Raw genomic sequence first — 17,292 nt, 5'->3', positions numbered from 1 at the left:
TTTGATGAACAGGTTGTGTGTGTTGCGTGGTACTGTACTGTACCTCTGGGCTTTGATGAACAGGTTGTGTGTGTGTTGCGTGGTACTGTACTGTACTGTACTGTACTGTACTGTACTGCACTGTACTGTACTGTACTGTACTGTACCTCTGGGCTTTGATGAACAGGTTGTGTGGGAGCTCAGCGAGGAGGTTGTGTTGGACGTCAAGCACCTCCAGCTGGGATCTCTCCAGCCTGTCGGCCAGCCAAAGCAGGCGGTTCCAACCGAGTAGCAGCTTCCTCAGGCTGACACTGCACAGCAACCTACAGTATATATATACAACAATAGAATCAGCACCGGCAGTCAGGAATTTTATGTATGGGCGTGCATGGGTGTTGATACAACGTGTATGTGTGTGTGTGTGTGTGTGTGTGTGTGTGTGTGTTACACACCGTATGGGTAACTCAGCAACAGAGTTGTGACTTATGTTCAACACCTCCAGTCTAATGCAGTCACAAAGCCAGTCTGGGATGCAGTTCAACTTGTTCCTACAACACAAACCATCAGTGGAAGCCCTCAAGCATTTTCCTGTTTTACGATCCTTTTAACAGATAGAATTAAAAGTTGTTCATTTTTGCAAAAGAAAACAAAGAAAACACATAGAAAACAGGTCAATTGAGAATCATGAACATGAATATATGGGCAACTATATTTATGTTATCTGCAAATATGTAGCCAATGTGTCCCAATTTGTGTTTGTAGCATGTATGTTGGCTATTAAACTTATTTTTTTCCTTTTTCTTTTTTAATAGGGTTTAGATGGATAAATGAAAATGTTATTTGTGTGTGGCTTTATTATTATAAATGTTCTCAAATTTAAACTTTACACAAAGTTTTTCGAACATTAAAGAAATGTTGCACAAATGTTTCGGCAATCTGTGATTGAGGACTCAGGACCTAAAATTCTGGCATCGGTGATAAATAATATCCATCAGTATGAACCAACCTGGACACATCCAGAACAGTGAGGTTCTCTGGCACAGGGTTCACCTCCAGCTGTCTCAGCTCTGAAAAGAAAAGAAACATGACAGAAGCTCAATGGGGTGATTTGGGGATGAAAACCTAAAATTGGTTTAACCACATGAACTCTAGCATCTCTTTACTAGGCATGTCATAATATGCGAACACCGATCACTGAGCGGAATAGCAGATCTACAAGCTCACAACAAGAAGCAACACATTGTGAGCATACTGATTTGAGCTTACTCTTTGTGGGCGCTAACAGAGGAACTTTGAGCATGCTACATGCCTGCCTGTCACTTTTGGAGCAACAGAAAGCTGCTGTTGTATGAATAAAGGGGTTTTGTGTTGTGTACTATTGTACCCTTTTAACGTTTTTATTCATGGGTTTTCGATTATTGTTTGGACCCAATGTTTTTTGTGTCAATAAATTAACGAACCAACTATAGCGGCTATCTTCGAAAAAGAGATTAAAGTATAGAGGGGAAAAAAGTAGGGGACCAAGTGTAGACCCCTGGGGTACCCAGGTCAACCAAGGATATAGGGTGTAAGTGGTTAAGGTGTGGTGGACAGTTAACATAGATGAGTTTTACCGTTGTGTGAGGCATGCAGGCCTTTGAGCGCGTGGCCGTTGACTCGGATCAGGACAAGTGCATTTCTGTCACAGCGCAGGAGCTCCAGCCTGGAGAGAGGGCTGACGTCCAGCTCCTCCAGCCCTGCGTCCCTCACATCCAGCTGGGCAATGTGAGCCAGCTGTGCTGCGTCTCCAACCACTACTGTGTGGATCCGGTTTAACCTTCACAGAACGCAGAGATGTTCAAATAGTAACTTAATGGACTTAATGGAAAATCAGCAACGAAAAACGGGACAATATATTTTATTCACTGAAGCTAACTGAACTGCCTTGAACTGACTATGTTTGTAATTGCATAGCTCAGCACACCTGAGATCTATGTGGCGAGTGGGGAGCCATTGCAGGCCAGCCATGTCCAGGGCAGAGAGCTGGTTCCCAGCCAGACAGAGTCTCTCCATGCCCCTCAGTTTCTCCAGGACCGGGGGGACGCAGGTGAAGCAGTTGAAGGACAAGCCCAGGTAGGTCAGAGCCTCTAGAGAGCCCAGCTCCACGGGCAGGGAGCTCAGACAGTTCCCATCTAGCAGCAGAGTCTGCAGGCTAGAAACACAACACAGGGAGTATTAGGGCGAGTGAGGGATAATGACACATCAGTCTTCAGAGTTAAAAATCACACCCGTGTGAAGTGAGTGGTGCAACTCCGTGTGGGGGTCCCCGGAAGACCCACAGGATCATGGCCAGGGTGCCGCCCCACGTCCGAAACGGTAGAGAAATGAGAGTTACCATGTGGGGGTCTCCGGAACATCCAGACCCCCAGGAACGCGCCCAGGGGGGCGGGCAGATTCCGGCGAGCCGCCCCACGTCCGAAACGGTTGAGAAAACAGAGTTACCGTGTGGGTGTCTCCGAAACATCCAGACCCCCAGGAATGCGCCCAGGGGGGCGGGCCGAATCCGGCAAGCCGCCCCACGTCCGAAACGGTTGAGAAAACAGAGTTACCGTGTGGGGGTCCGTCTACTGTACCCTCTACTGTACTGTACTGGCACACCCAAAATCATCACCTATACAGTTAACACCTTAATTGCCCGGGGTTATTTAATCCATTACATTATAGCGCCCAGTCGATTTATAAACACGGAACACTTTTACGGGTGTTGTTGTGAATGTGTGTGTAGCAGCTAACAATAGCCACTCCACTCTAGAGTCGATCGACAACAACGGGAGGTAAGAATAAATCTATCGCGACTAGCGACTGGACAGCGGAGGGCCGTCTAACACAGGATGTTTTTTAATCATTTAGACGGGATGATTTAGATTGCGAGTTATTAACGTTTTAAGATTTTCGTCGGCTAAACAGGGGAGGGAGGTTTTCGATGACGTCTCACTCTTGCGCAACATCGAGGATTGCACAACAGGCGCTCCTAGGCTGTGGAGTGATGCGATCCGTTTTCATATCAATAAACTTCCTCTTTTGGATCAAACTTCGTCTTGGGCGTTGGGCGTTACTAACAGAAAGGACAAAGAACTTCGATGGCCGTGTTAATATGTGCGTGTGTTTGTGTGCGTGTTAGTTTGCGCACAGGTGGTGAAAAACAACCATGCTGTTTTTGTGCTCAGACCCAGCCACTCACACACACAGCTGAGCTCCGTAAGGGAGTGGTTGCACCACTCAAAAATCACTGAATTATGTCCAAACATTTGTCTAAAAATTGCTTGACCAAGCAAATGTGTGAGCCTTTCAGGGAATTTATTTATAAAGCTAGCCTAAATTCTCCCGAATCCCATTACATCATCAGCATGTCTGAAACCGGATTTACTACTTGCTGGAAATCACATTTTGCAATATTTCGCAATCGACTCACTGGTGTCACACAGGCACACTCACACAATAGCTAAACGCTTGACCCTAAATTCCCTCTCCGGATTCCGGGAACAGCATCAATATAAATAAATTTAAAACTACTGCAATGTCAGGACAAAAGCCTGGTGCACAGCCAAATTTTATGAACAAATTTTACTGTGCACTGATAGTATGCTGGCTGCATGCTTGCATCTGCCCACTTTCTCTCCTGGCCAACTGCAGGTCACTGGGGACACATTCTCTTTAGGTGAAATTACCGTACAAATGACCTAGATAACCCTTTCTTTATTTATGGCTTAGGATCCGGCGGCCACTATAGGTCCCCACTCACTTGTGCATGGTTCCCACTGCGGCAGGCAGGGAGGACAGACGGTTGCCTTGCAGGTTGAGTTCCGTCAGCGAGTCGATGTCACACAGGGCCAGGGGAAACTCGCACAGAGCGTTGTTAGACAGACTGAGGCTTCTCAGCTTACAGAACCTGGGGAGTCAGAGAGACGGCGAGAGAGAGAAAATAAGAGCCAGGATGGGAGGAGAGGGGGCAGGCAGGTGAGAGGGGAAGAAAGAACAACATGACAGATTAGGGGAGCGAGAGACAAACATAGAGGCCGTAGAGAAAGGGTGACTGGGTAGAAAAGAGGTTAAGAGAGCAGTGATGAGGAAAAGAGCACAAAATAGAGAATAGAGGAGGAGCATAGAGAGGGAACATAGAGTAACAGACTCTCAGAGGGTAATATCTTAACTATATTTTAGAGCCTGGCCTTGAGGAGAAGCTCTAACATAAACATTGTGGAAAGAAATATGTCTAGTTATATAATCCTATTCAGAGAAACATGGAAACCTAGTAGGTAGGACGTTTGCATAACATCATCATGTGAAAGAATAGCAAAACACCCACATGGTTTGCTTTGCAGCAAAGTGTTTACACAAAGCCAAAGTGCTCACGTATTCATCAACACAAGGCAACATGCGGTTCAGGTAGTCCATTGTGGTGTAAGTGCGCAGACCTGTGTGTGTGCATGTGTGTGCGTGTGTGTGTGCATATGAGGGTGTGTGAGTGCGCGCACATGTGTGTGTTTACGCTAACGTTTCCCAGGGCTCCGTGGGCCAGGCTAATCCGGTTCACAAAGGGGCCAGGGTGAGAGCGAGACGGCCCCCGGATCCGCGTCTTTCCGAGGGGGGTGTGGGGAGGAGGCGGGGTCGCAGCGCAGAGAGGACACATTCCTGAAAACAGCGCCCAGGGAAGCGAGTGTTTATGGAGGAACAATGGAAGCGCACGGCCGTTCCCATCGGAAGCGCGACGGGCTACCGTGGCCGCTGAACCGTGGCCAGGGAATCAACAGAGAGAGATGAAATGGAATAGACAGCGGGAGGGATCAGTTGCTGGCCATGGCAGCTACACAGCAAAATCATGGGTGATTCATCTAACTCTTAACCACGTAAACCCTATACTTTGTTGACCGAATTCCCCGGGGGGGGGGGGGGGGGGGGGGTCGTCTATACAAGCCAAGGCCCCCTCCTTTTGTCCCTCTACACACCACATCTCTTCAATGACAATAGCAGACCTACAAGCTCACAACACATTGTTTTGCGATGCATCGTGAGCTTAATGTAAATCTGTTCAATCTTGTTCAATATTCACACCAGAATAGGAATTGTACGGTTCTTGTGGTTAAAGTGAAAAAATGGATCATTCAGGTTTGTACTGTGGAGGCTGGATTAAAGGCAAGATCTGCCAGGGTCTCCTATCTTGAGCACTGACTGGTTTTAAATATCTCACATTTGAATTATTTTATTTGGATCTGCACAAGAGGCGTAATACAATAGACCCAAACACTGATCAGAATTAGGTTATACATTATAACCTAATAATTATAACACACACACACACACACACACACACACACACACACACACACACACACACACACACACACACACACACACACACACACACACACACACACACAGGTTGCTATGTTGATTAGCAATAGCTTTAGCTGTTGCTAACAGGACGACAACAACAAAGTACTTGGGCTTGCAACTGTCGTTTGACTTTCTGTGTTCATCAGATTCAAGTCCAAGTATTTCCAAACTAGCCAGGTTTCCAGCCTGATTCGCTGTGTTCCATGAATTTGTTTTGTTGTCACTTCGAAGTGACGGAACAGATTCCACAGAGTTCAGCGAATCAGGCTCGGAACCAGGCTATGTCCAAACAGCACTTCTGCTATTTGTTTATCTATCAGAGCGGGCTGCGAGGGCTCCGTACATGCCATCTTGACCAGCCTTTAGCTTACATAAATAGAAATACGAGCGACAATAAGAACGCAGCGGAGCCGAGTATAGGAGAAAACTCCGGAGAAAAGACAGCGGTGTGTGATGAGGGGCTGCACGCAGGGACTCAGAGCTCCTGTGTTGTGTGTGCACGCTGGCGCATGTCTCTAACAACGGGAGAGGTAGAGTATCGATACATCGATACTATGGACATTTTATATTGAACAGTTTACATTTTTCAGAATCGATATTTACCGAAAAATCTATATTTTCTTTAACACACACACACACACATAGATAGATTCTTTATTTTTGTGTCATGAACCAAAGGCGCCCAGCCCACATGGACTTATAGGACAAACCATATCATTGCTTCAATATTGCATTGTGTACAAGAAACAGGTTTGTTTTGTTGTTGTTGGGTTTTTTTTACACAAACAAAACATTCTGCCTTTTTTCCCATGCTTTGCATAAAAGGTCTGCTAAAGCAAAAATACCTTTCCTAAAACAAAATTCCAGTTTTTCATAGTCCTCTAACCAGAGAAAGTTAGCACAGATGCACATATATATATATATATATATATATCTAAAAGGGAAAAAACCACACTCCAGGGAACAGAGACGGACAACTTACTGCATCAACTTATTTATTAGCACGACGCGTTTTGCCGTGAACGTCGTCAGGTGCTATGACCAAACGCGTCGTGCTAATAAATAAGTTGATGCGGTAAGTTGTCCGTCTCTGTCACTCCGACAGAGACGGAGTGACAGAGTTGACCCGAGACCCGCTCGTGTCGGAGTCATGTTTTAAATCACTCGGGCAGGGTCGGAATCGGACGTATCCCCCTAGGGTCTGTCAATCATTATATGTAATGTCTGAGTGGATCCGAGAAGACCCGTAGGCTACTGTGTGTCAATCAGTATATTATATATACTCTTTCTCTCTGTCCACTGCATGTGCGCTCATGCTGCGCACATCGCGGCGGAGGAGAAAAACGGCCGGGGGAAAAAAGTTCTGTTTAAAGTGTGATCATTTAGGCTGACCTAGGATCAGGTTAGTGTTCCAGCGACATGAACGGCTGTGTTACGTGTGTGATGGGTATGCTGATTTAGGATCAGCAGCGCAATACGTACCACCACAAGCCCCGTCCTGCATGGTTTGCCTTGTCCTGATTTGAATGAAAACACTGGCGTGCAATTATACTTTATATCACGATCACAGATCCCGACAACAGTGTTGACCTCAACGAGGTGAAAGCAAACTAGCAAAGCTCAAATCAAATTAATATAAGAAGGTTAAAGCAACCATGACAACTCTCCTGTGTATCCCATTCCCCACAGCACGTGGATAAGGAAGAGAGCAAAGTAGGAGCTGTTTATAAGTGCATTGAGTGTCGTGCGTTGTTAACATTCCATTCAGCCAAGACCGGTACATGCATCTGCTTCTGCTAAAACTCTAATGATTGTGTGTAAAAAACAAATGATCCGTTTGGTTCATTTTAAATGCACGTACGCTGAGGAGACGAGAAGAGAAGACTCTTTTTTCCCCCTCTCTCACCCTGCTGCAGCGCGCAGCCTGCAGGGAACCTCTCTCTCTGTCTGTCTGTCTCTCTCTTGCGCGCTTTAATCATACAATTGTAATTGGTCAATACGTCCGCTATATTATTTCATATAGTCCACATTTATGTCTGCCTGGCTGGGTCGGGTCTCTCGGAATGTCGGAAATAATCGGATCTCGGTCGGGCTCGGCGCCACAATTTAAAAGACATCTCGGAACAGGTCGGAATCGGACGAAATGACACAGATCAATTCGGGTTTGGTTTAACTATTTGACCCCATTTGTTGGGGAAATCCCCTATGTTGGCTAAATCCTGGTATAGGGCTGGGTATAACCCAGACACTACTTGTTGCCAGTGATCTACAGCTGTGAAGCAGTCTGTCCCGATGGCATGTAAGCAGCCAACTCACTAGTTTGATCAGACAGCTGAAAGCGCAGAGGAGGGGCCACTGCGCCCCCCCGGAGAGGTCAGCTGGTGACATGTCGCGTCTCTCATCACGAAATGTAGCTGGCTTTTTAATTGGCCCAACTGGGCCACAAACGGGCCTGCCCACGCACGCACCATGCACCAGCTGTAATTGGAGCTAAGCCGCTCCCATCTTCAGCCCATATGGCTGTTCCCCCAGCAGCGAGAAAGCTCCCATGTCCAAAAGAGAGAGAGAGGGAGGACTGGGAGAAAAGAGAAAGACAAAAAGAGATGAAGAGCGAGAAAGAGAGAGACATACAGTAAAGAAGAACAGAGATCTCTTCGTCCGCTTTGGTTCTCTTCTATATGCCCATGACAACAGGCTGAACTCCCTGGCTGTGCCGTGTGGAACAGAGACTAACCTGGTGAGGGCTGCCAGGCCTCGTTGTGGGGACACGTAGTTGTGCTTGAGGTTGAGGTGGGTCAGGTCTTGGCTGTAGAAGAGCTGCGAGGGCAGCTCCTCCAGGCTGCAGCACGACAGGTCTACAGAGCTCACCCTCTGGGACGCGATCTAACACAGGGAGAGGGGGGAATGCCAATAAGACCACTTAACATTGATTAGTTAACATTAAGACCTGATGCCGATTCTACAAAAAACTGTTTTCTGAAAAACTTATGTTGCTTTATCAGTGGTACCGTGCTCAAACTCTTTCATGTGAAGGACCCCCAAAATGCTAAATTTGGCCGCGGGCCACCGTAGCTAACCTGACTCCACCAGATGGGGCAGCAGAGAGTACACTGGGTTCGTTCCAGGAAGCAAAGATTTGAGTTCAAAATGTTTGCTTTAAAAAGAGTTGCACAAATGTTCAAGAATAGCAGATCTACAAGCTCATATCGCATCACTGGATTCAGAAAGCTAAGTGAGTCTGTGGGCGCACACACACACACACACACACACACCTTTGAGGCATGCCTATGCCAGCGGAGGTGCTCAGTGTAGGACTCGTAGCTGACGTAATAGGTGTGGCTCTGGGGTCCGGCTGAGCTGAAGGCCAGACAGTGGCTGTGTCTCCTCACCTCCTCAACCTGTGTCACATGAGCAAAAACGCTAGTTATTGCACTGTTTTTTTTCCGCACAAAAGAGACTTCAAGGCATAACCTTTGGGGGAAAGATATCTGGCATTCAAATGATTTAGATCAAGGGTGTTAAACGGGAGGGCTGCATGCAGGGCTGAAGGGATGCCCGCAGGATGATTTTGGGAAGAAGAAAATATACATTTACAAATAACAACAACAACAACCATTTTTATTATGGCTCTTAAAGACAGTCGCTCTTGGGCCGTTCTCTTACTGATATCTCTCTCTACTGACTACACGCTGCACTGGCAGCTTGTTGTGTACTTACTACTTAATAAAACAATAGGCGTAATTAACCACCCACTGTGCACAATTCATCAACCTCCCCAGACTGTCAAGGGTCTTAGGTACTTCATTTTAATGTAAACATGCAAGGCAGCAACCAATGACAAACTATTACGACAATATTTGTGCCAGTCAAATTAAACGATGTTTGTAGGAGATACAACTATTCCAGAACAACCCAGCTCATTTCCCCTCTGCAGCCTGTGTGTGTGTCACTCAGGGGAATAATTTGAATATGTGACATGGAAAAGTAAATTTTCAAGTCTTCAGCTCTGTGTGGAATTAATGGTACAGGAGCTATAAATATTCACATCGATCTGTACGTAATGACAGCCACAGACATCACAATGCAGAATTCTACATTTGTGTCTGCTATTTCAAATGGGTTATTAATCAAAAGGGTGGGACTTGGACCAAAACAGACAAATGGCATTATCTTTTCATCTCTCATTACAACTTTCTTGAAGTTTCCGATAAAGCTAAAGCCCATCATAAAGTAATGCTTGCTAGGCAATCTTCATAAGAAAAGAAACATGTAGAGCAATGTTTCATAAGAAAAGAAACAAGTAGGGCAATGTTTCATAAGAAACTAAAGTTGTAAGGCAATCTCCCAAAAAATACAACTCATAAAGTGTTCTGTAGTTACAGGCATGCAGAGACAAAGCAACGCAAGCATGCATTTGTTGAATGCACAACTGGCCGACGTAAAGTCACATTTTAAATGTGTTAGACACCTCCGGTTTAGATTGTGCCCTCTTGATCTCAATCTCAGCCAGACCCTCATTTATTTCTCTGCAGCGCTTCTGCGTCTCCAAAACAATTCAGAATCAGACAATATCATTAATGTCAGCTGAGCTTCTTGAATAAAAATAACTCCAGTCAGCTGAGGTTTCATCTCACACTTCCGCAGCAACAATAGACACGTGCACACTGATTTTGTACAGCAGGACACTAGCTGGGGCTTCGTGGGGGTATTGGCTTATCCGAGTATGGGACGGAGTACCTTTCCTCCGATGAGGGGCAGGATGTGCATCTTTCCGGTGTGTGCATACTTGACAGAGGAGACGATGAGGCAGGTCCCACTGAGGGTCACCTGCCGCTTTGACCAGCGATTGACCGGCAGGGCCAGCTTCCCCTTGCGCACATTGAACAGCCCGGAGAGCTGCACACGCTCCGAGCCGCCCGCGCTCCGAGGCTTACCTGCAATGGGGTAAAGGGAGGGAGGGAGACAGAGTGTGTGTGTCGGTGTCAATAATACTGTAACCTTTTTTGCATGACAGCCTTTCACATCACACAATAACTTATTTTTAGCTGTTTGGGCTTTTACGAACATGCACACACAAAAACACAGACACAGACACACACACACACACACACACACTCATTCATTCACAGTGAAAGAGGCTGAGAGCTGTGGTTATGTAAGTAAATTCTAATGTGTGTGAGCAGTCACTCTGGCGTTATTGGTTACATTAACCCCTCGCTGACACACAGAGCAGCAATGCTTTGGTTCAAGTCACGGGGGAAACTAAAGGGATTAACAAACAAAAGAGAAAGCGAGGCCTAGTGAGGGAAACCGAGGCCCTCAGCGGTCAAGAACCTGAGCTGGCTTCAAATCTGCAACTTTATCTACAAAACTCATCTTCTCTCGTTCTCTGCCATCATTCACGGTTCACACATCACACACAAGACAAGCAGAAAGATAGGGAGATTCCATTTAAACAGTCTGGGTCTGTTGAGGTCTCGAATCAGATTAGCATGTTATGCAACCAACGTGTCCCAACACTGACCGCCTCTCCTCTCCTCCAGTGGCTTGGCCTTTGGGTGTGTGAATGGCATTTAACTTTCACCGTCTGGGCTCGCGGACAACGCACCGGAACTAAGTGACAACTGAACCGATTAGGGGAAAGCACAAACATACCACACCGTCTCTCCTCCTCCCCGCCAAGACATCGGACACTGGCCCCTCCCACCACTGCAACCGGGCTCTCTCGGCCGCATTGAGGCTGATGTCACCACTCACCACAGACAATTGGCCCACAGTGAGAGAAAGCTTTTGTCTGTCATTTGCATATCGTGTCTTCTCCACTTCTGCTCCCTTCCTTGTTATCGTTGCTACACCACTGCTGTAGGCAAATATGATAGCTAGCTTGGAAAGTGAGTGGTGATTAAACGTCAGTCTACAGGATTTTGGGTATTAAACCATAACATGTAGCGACCGACTGTTACTGGATTTTTGGTGCCTATACTGATATTATAGTACAGAATTGTTAAATATCAATATTTGGCATCTGTGATAGGCCAATATCAGCCATTAACATCTGCCAACCTACAGCGAATGCAAATGAAAATAAAAGCCTGGGTACCGAGGCTAACCTACAGGTATACCAAGCTTGGCTATCCTATTCCTTATGGAATATAGGACATACTGTATGACAAATGTATAGCAAAGACAGTAATAAATAATACCCCAAAGGATTTGGGACCCCACACACACACGTTCAAGTTATTATAGCCCCCACACCCCCATGATTACTTTATAGTTTCTACTCATTTTGATTGCTTGCATATTATGTTATCAAAACTGAATCATGTTACACACACACACAGAGTACACCAGTGCCTTCATTCACTCACTTGGTTGTTGACTAATACAAATAATGATATAGCCCTTTGTGTGCAAAATACAATGACTTTGATGATTGCTTTGAATAAACAGACTCTAATAATGCCTGCCATTGCCTGATTTTTCCTTGGTAGTGTAACACGTTGCACACCGAAAATAATATTCTATGTACAAGCTCATTATGTCAGCGTTGCAAGCTTGTAAATCTGCTCTTTTCATTCATGAAGTATAAATCCGGGGTAATGTGTGCAACGGGCAGGCCTTAAACATATCCTACAACCTGTAAAGTACGTTTGAACCACACAATACTATGGAATGTGTATCCTGTAAATTACACCCTTCCCCTGGGTGGAGTGGGCTAGACATGATGGCTTAGGGTCTGTCACATCATGTATATATACACAATATTACACATACATGCCCTTTCCTTCCATCTATTACTCTGTATGCGAACATCCTGTTTGAGCACAAGTGGCCTATGACTGTTTCCTGTCTGTTAAAGAGAGAATATTCTTAGCACGTTTTGTCCTTGATGAGGCCATAACATCCCTGGACCCACGACCCGCCCAGGGCATTCATCTATTCTACGATTATGCTGCTATCATGCTCAGTTCTCCCAAAAGGCAGCGTTAAAAGGACTAGCTTGGCTGCTTGGGGCTTTCCCGTTACATTTTATCCCAGCTGTATTTACCACCACTATCTCTGTTAGGGGGGAAAACAACATTGAGCTGCAACTGCATGGCTGTTTTGGGCGTGTGGGATATAGAGTGAGGTGGCAGAACCACAGAGTCAAAATTAACAACATGCATCATTCACAGGGGAGTGTTTTTGGGACTTTTGGGCACAGATAGCAACCAGACGGGCGATTAGCCTCGTACAACAAAGCAGTGACCTCCGAGAAGCACCACCATTACAGGCCGAAGGTGACTAGAGGAGCCTTCTGCTGTCTGCTGTCTCAGGTAGATCAGAAACACTGAGGAGGTGAAATCTGAGTTCTGCTAAGGTCACTGTTCTCTCACTGTCAGCACAGCACACAGAATACAGGTGCGTACGTGCGTGTTGCCAAAGAGCATTTTGCAGCAGGGATTCTGCTGAGTCAAATTCCTCCTAGACTCTGAGCACTGACACCAACAAACAATCCATAATTATGCTAAGAGGAGAGGACAGCAGGGCAATGCCATCAGTCTGCATTTTAGGTTGGCTACTTACTTAACAGGCAGTAATGTCCCTAAGAACCACCACAAACTAATTCAGTGCTTGAAAATGTTTCTTTCGGCTGTGGAATTTTCCTGGTCACAGAGTAGTACAACTGCTACAGAAGTGCTTATCATTTTTTTTAAGTAGCTTGATTGAGGAGTGAGAGGTTAAGGGAGAAGACAGACAATTTCTTCTTGGACGGTATTTCATGGGAAGCTCTGTACAAAATGTGTTTCACCGATTGTCTGAACACTTTAGACCTGCAACAACAACACCCTGACGTCTGTGTGAACCCGTCCATTCAACTGTGTGAAGAAAAGGCCATCCACAACTCCTGCACAGCACTTCTAACAAATGTAACCCTGTCCTCCTAAACTACAGGCAGCTAAACAAAGCAAAGTGGACCTGAATTTGCTGTCACAAGTTGACCGTCACTGGTGCAGTGTACTGTACACAGTATAGCTGTCACAGCTAAAAAAGAAAAGAGAACAATAAACAAACATTGATTATGAAATTAATCGATTTACAAAATACTGAAAATAGCAGATTTACAAGCTCACAAGTAGATAAAATAGTAGCTTGTAGTTCGGCAGAAGAATCGAGAGTTGTTAATAGTAATATCCAAGTAGATAATCAATAGTTGCAGCCCTAGAAAAGGCAAACAACTAGTACATGATGTGGTGACACTGATTGTTTGCGGTGACTCTGTGAGGATTAGCCTGCTTTACTGCATTCTGACTTCACTCTGACATTACTGAATTTGGCAACCACTGGGTAACCACCTCCCCTCCTCAATCACATTCCACCGTCTCTACTCCTCCTCACACATCAGTAACCAGCACTCTTATGTCCTGCCAGTCATTCATTCATCCACCGACTCTTTCCACTGTCCTCTCAGCAGCGATGTGCGGAGTGCTCACTGGAAGGGCCCCTGCTCCCAGTACCAGCACAACACTGCATCCTGCATTGTTTCCCTGTCATCCTACAGTGGGGGCCGTGGAAGGGGGAATGGAAGCGAAGGAGAAGTTGTAGCGGTTTAAAGGTGCATGGGTGGGCTTGCAAACTTAAAACACTTTCTCACTTAGCACAGAGGATGGGTGTTTGTGATACACTCAAAATAAGCTGCTTTTAAGATACGGCTGATTGCATCCGATATCATCAAACCAACTGCTTTTGCATCTTTAATCCTGCTGTCTTTGTTGAGGGTATCAAAACAAGGTCAAAAACAACTTCCAATGGTGCCACTAATCCTATAAGAGATCAAGGCTGTTTGATCCGTCCTCTCAGACTGTTGTTTAGCCTGCCTTGCCTACCACCACAACAATAACATCAAAAACACAGCCCACAGCACAACAACAAACAATTCACGAAGCAGCACACAATTTTGGTCTTTGGTGTGGTAAAAAGATCACACCTGTTACCTCCAGATGTGTCTCCCTACAAGCGTACACAGTAGGGGGTGGGGGGGCGGGTTGTACAGTTACAACGCCACGCATTGTCCTGACAGGACAATTGAATCCACTTGTTTAACTGTCCGACTGACCAAATACAATGACAGCACTCACGGTGCACTGAGAATGGATGTACAATGAATGAGCAGGGACAGCCCAAGCAGAACCAGAGTTACCCGCCGTAGCTGGCAGCCGGAGGCCACAGGACAGTTAAGTCTGTATGAAAACAAGTGGCAGTGAACCTAACCCGCAAACTAGTAAACATGCCCCGATTTGATGCTGAGCTGTACCTTTACAAATTAGAGACCGGTTTACCCAATACTGCATTTTGGGTTTCTCATGACTATGACAAAGTACTCACCTAAGTAAAAGCGGATCAGGCAGCCTATTTCTGGATTCATGCCCTCCTCCTGCACTCTCTGTGGGTCTTGGAAGCCTAGATTAGTGAGGTATTCATATAATATCTGCAGTGGCCTCTCGTCATCAGCCAGCCTCCGTATGACTCCACCATGCAGCTGGACATACAGTGCAGGGTTTGGGGCACTACTGATTGTGTCTGGCCACCCTCTGCTCTCTCCCGGGATCCCTGGGTCAGGCTGAACAGATTCTGGGCCCATCAGGGGCCGAGTAGAGCTGCTAGTGCTACAGCATTTTTGGGGAGGCTTGATCAGGTCAGGGGTGTCTACGTTGGACCCTGTCCCGGCGCCCGTATCATCCAGTGTGTTTGACAGCCTGTTACTGGCGTGGCTGGGGTCTGTCGCTGGCAGGTCTACTTGCCCGTCTACAGGCAGGTCGCTGGGCAGGTGTGTTGGGGAACTGGTGAGATCTACCTCATCAGAGGAGCTCTCGAATGGGTCGGGCCCCTCTGCGCCGCTGTCACAGCTGGGGCTCAGCATGGAGGTGTCCGTGCCCACAGCCAGCCCATCGCTCAGTGAGTCCCGGTGTTCGCCGGTCCTTAGCCCACCGGGGCTGAAGTCCTCACAGGTGCTGCTCTCTAAGTCTGAACCCGAGTAATGTCCATAGCTGTCGGCACCACTGAGGCCCAAATCCACCCCCACGCTCTCATTTAGATAAACCTCTGATGAAGAGTTACTTGACATTTTATCATCGTATAATAAACCGCTGGGGAAGTTCGTGTCTGGATAATATTGTGTTGTGTCATTGCAGTCGTGTAAATGCTCATTCTCCTCCTCTGCTTTGTTGGATGATAGAGCGACCGAGTAAACTGTCTTGTCGACATCCAGATTCTCAATTTGTTTGCCATTAACCTCAGAACTATTGCTACAGTTGCCATTTAAGTCAATCAAAGCGGCTGCTTTACGATTCATCCTCAAGATTGCCCCAGCCTTACCCCCACCACCCAGCTGACTCGCCATCTCACCAGCAGTAGTGCCCAGCGTGCAGAGCACTGGTCTCGGGTGGGAGGGTGTGAGCCAGTCGTGGATGTGAACACAGCCACGCTGGGGGTCCGATCTCACCCACGCCTTGTCAGAGATCTGAAGTTGCTTGGACTGCTTCTGTCGCAGAAAGGTCTTTCTGTCCAGACTGAGTGTGTTCAGCGGCGAGGCAGATGGAGCGGGGCTCGCCGCCTCGGTCGACGACACCCCGGGCGGGCAACTTGGTGAAGTAATCGGCGAAGCCCCCAGCGAGAGATTACGCTTGTGCCTCCGGTGTCTCCGGTTGAGCAGAGAGTTGACCGCGGTGCTGTTGCTCGCTGACGCAAGGCTGTAAACGTTGGCTGATTTGGCCGCCGGCATGCTGATATTTCTGGCCGCACCACTAGCGGCGTTAGCGACCTGGTTCTGATAGATTCCGTTCCTGATGGCAATCTGAAGCAGGGAGGTAGTCGCCTGTCCCTTCCCGAAGAGTTTGGACTCTCCGCCCACACCACTTCCACCAACATCATCCTCCCCCGCCGCGGGTCTCTTCGCAGTAGGCGTTGGCACTAATCCGCCCATTCCGCCGGGTTTCACTGAGTTACCGCCGCCCTTTGATTCAAGTATTTCTTGTGATGTTGCCGGTGCGACGGAATGGGTATCCAACTCCATCTTGCTCCCGTCCTTAACGGCTGCACCTCGGTCACTTTCCATCCTGGCTGGCCGGGGTTGAAAGAGGCGGTCTTGCGTGTAAAAAACGATGCTTCCCGACTAGTTAGCAACGAGACCGCTAGCTTAGCAACAACACCCTGCAGGTGAATGAATGCTAGTCCGCTAACGCTGTTAGCCCGCACTGGTTTCTAATAGTAGTAGCGAGCTGAAAATGAACGGCGCGTCGCGGTTCGCGTAGCGTTTCGGAGAAGTCGCGCAGTACATTCAAAGAGTCGGTTTACTACATTTTCCCGTTTGTGACGCCGGCCTGACCCGGCTAACCCAGCAGCTCGAGACTGCAAACATTCCTTCTGTGTCAGGTCGCCATGAAGGCTCGCGCTGCCTGCCTACTGTACAGATGATGTGACGGACCCGGCGCTACACTCTGGACAGGGCGTGGTCTCATTGGATATGAAGGAGCTAGTAAGCAAACTCATATCTGAACTCATGTTTAGATAAAGTGGTAAACACGCGAATGACGCGATCACGCGATGTACGTTCATCGTGTACAAAGGGTAAAAAGACACAAGCGGCGTTTGTGTTTTCTCGGCTTAAGAGTATTTATTCTATGAAGCTCGGTCGGTCGGTGCTCTTTCATGGTGTGTTTTGGAATGTCATGTCGCACAAGCTTTCTCGTAGTACGCATACACGTCTTGGCTGGTCCTGTAGCGCCCTCCAGTGTAGTAAATGCCTTATCACCGACAGCAGCTCAAACCATTGAAGAACTTTATCTTGGTCCCACAAAATGACACAAATCCAGTTCAATTCAAACTTTCCAGACTCTCCAGAGTCCGAAATATATATAAATATACCATTCAGTAATCACGTTTAAGAACAATGGAGAG

The 17,292-nt window shown here is 47.0% G+C and overlaps 1 protein-coding gene across 1 annotated transcript in view; it reads right to left on the bottom strand.

Annotated features, from left to right (window-relative positions):
* LOC310860421 (PH domain leucine-rich repeat-containing protein phosphatase 1-like) overlaps positions 1-17,040 on the bottom strand; it is a 31,671-nt gene extending 14,631 nt beyond the window's left edge. Inside the window, exons 1-10 of the mRNA XM_083767308.1 lie at positions 14,722-17,040; positions 10,090-10,286; positions 8,625-8,750; positions 8,087-8,235; positions 3,761-3,907; positions 1,943-2,170; positions 1,593-1,795; positions 986-1,046; positions 432-527; positions 147-302 (exon numbers count right to left, since the gene is read on the bottom strand). Coding sequence (XP_083623434.1) covers positions 147-302; positions 432-527; positions 986-1,046; positions 1,593-1,795; positions 1,943-2,170; positions 3,761-3,907; positions 8,087-8,235; positions 8,625-8,750; positions 10,090-10,286; positions 14,722-16,450 — 3,092 coding nt within the window. The 5' untranslated portion in view covers positions 16,451-17,040. The remainder of the gene's footprint in view (positions 1-146; positions 303-431; positions 528-985; positions 1,047-1,592; positions 1,796-1,942; positions 2,171-3,760; positions 3,908-8,086; positions 8,236-8,624; positions 8,751-10,089; positions 10,287-14,721) is intronic.
* Between the last annotated feature and the right edge of the window lie 252 nt (positions 17,041-17,292).

This window comes from Protomyctophum parallelum (assembly GCF_964188405.1).
Source record: "Protomyctophum parallelum genome assembly, chromosome: 6".
In the NCBI taxonomy this organism is placed as follows: Eukaryota; Metazoa; Chordata; class Actinopteri; order Myctophiformes; family Myctophidae; genus Protomyctophum; species Protomyctophum parallelum.
This window is presented reverse-complemented; position numbering and strand designations above follow the sequence as displayed.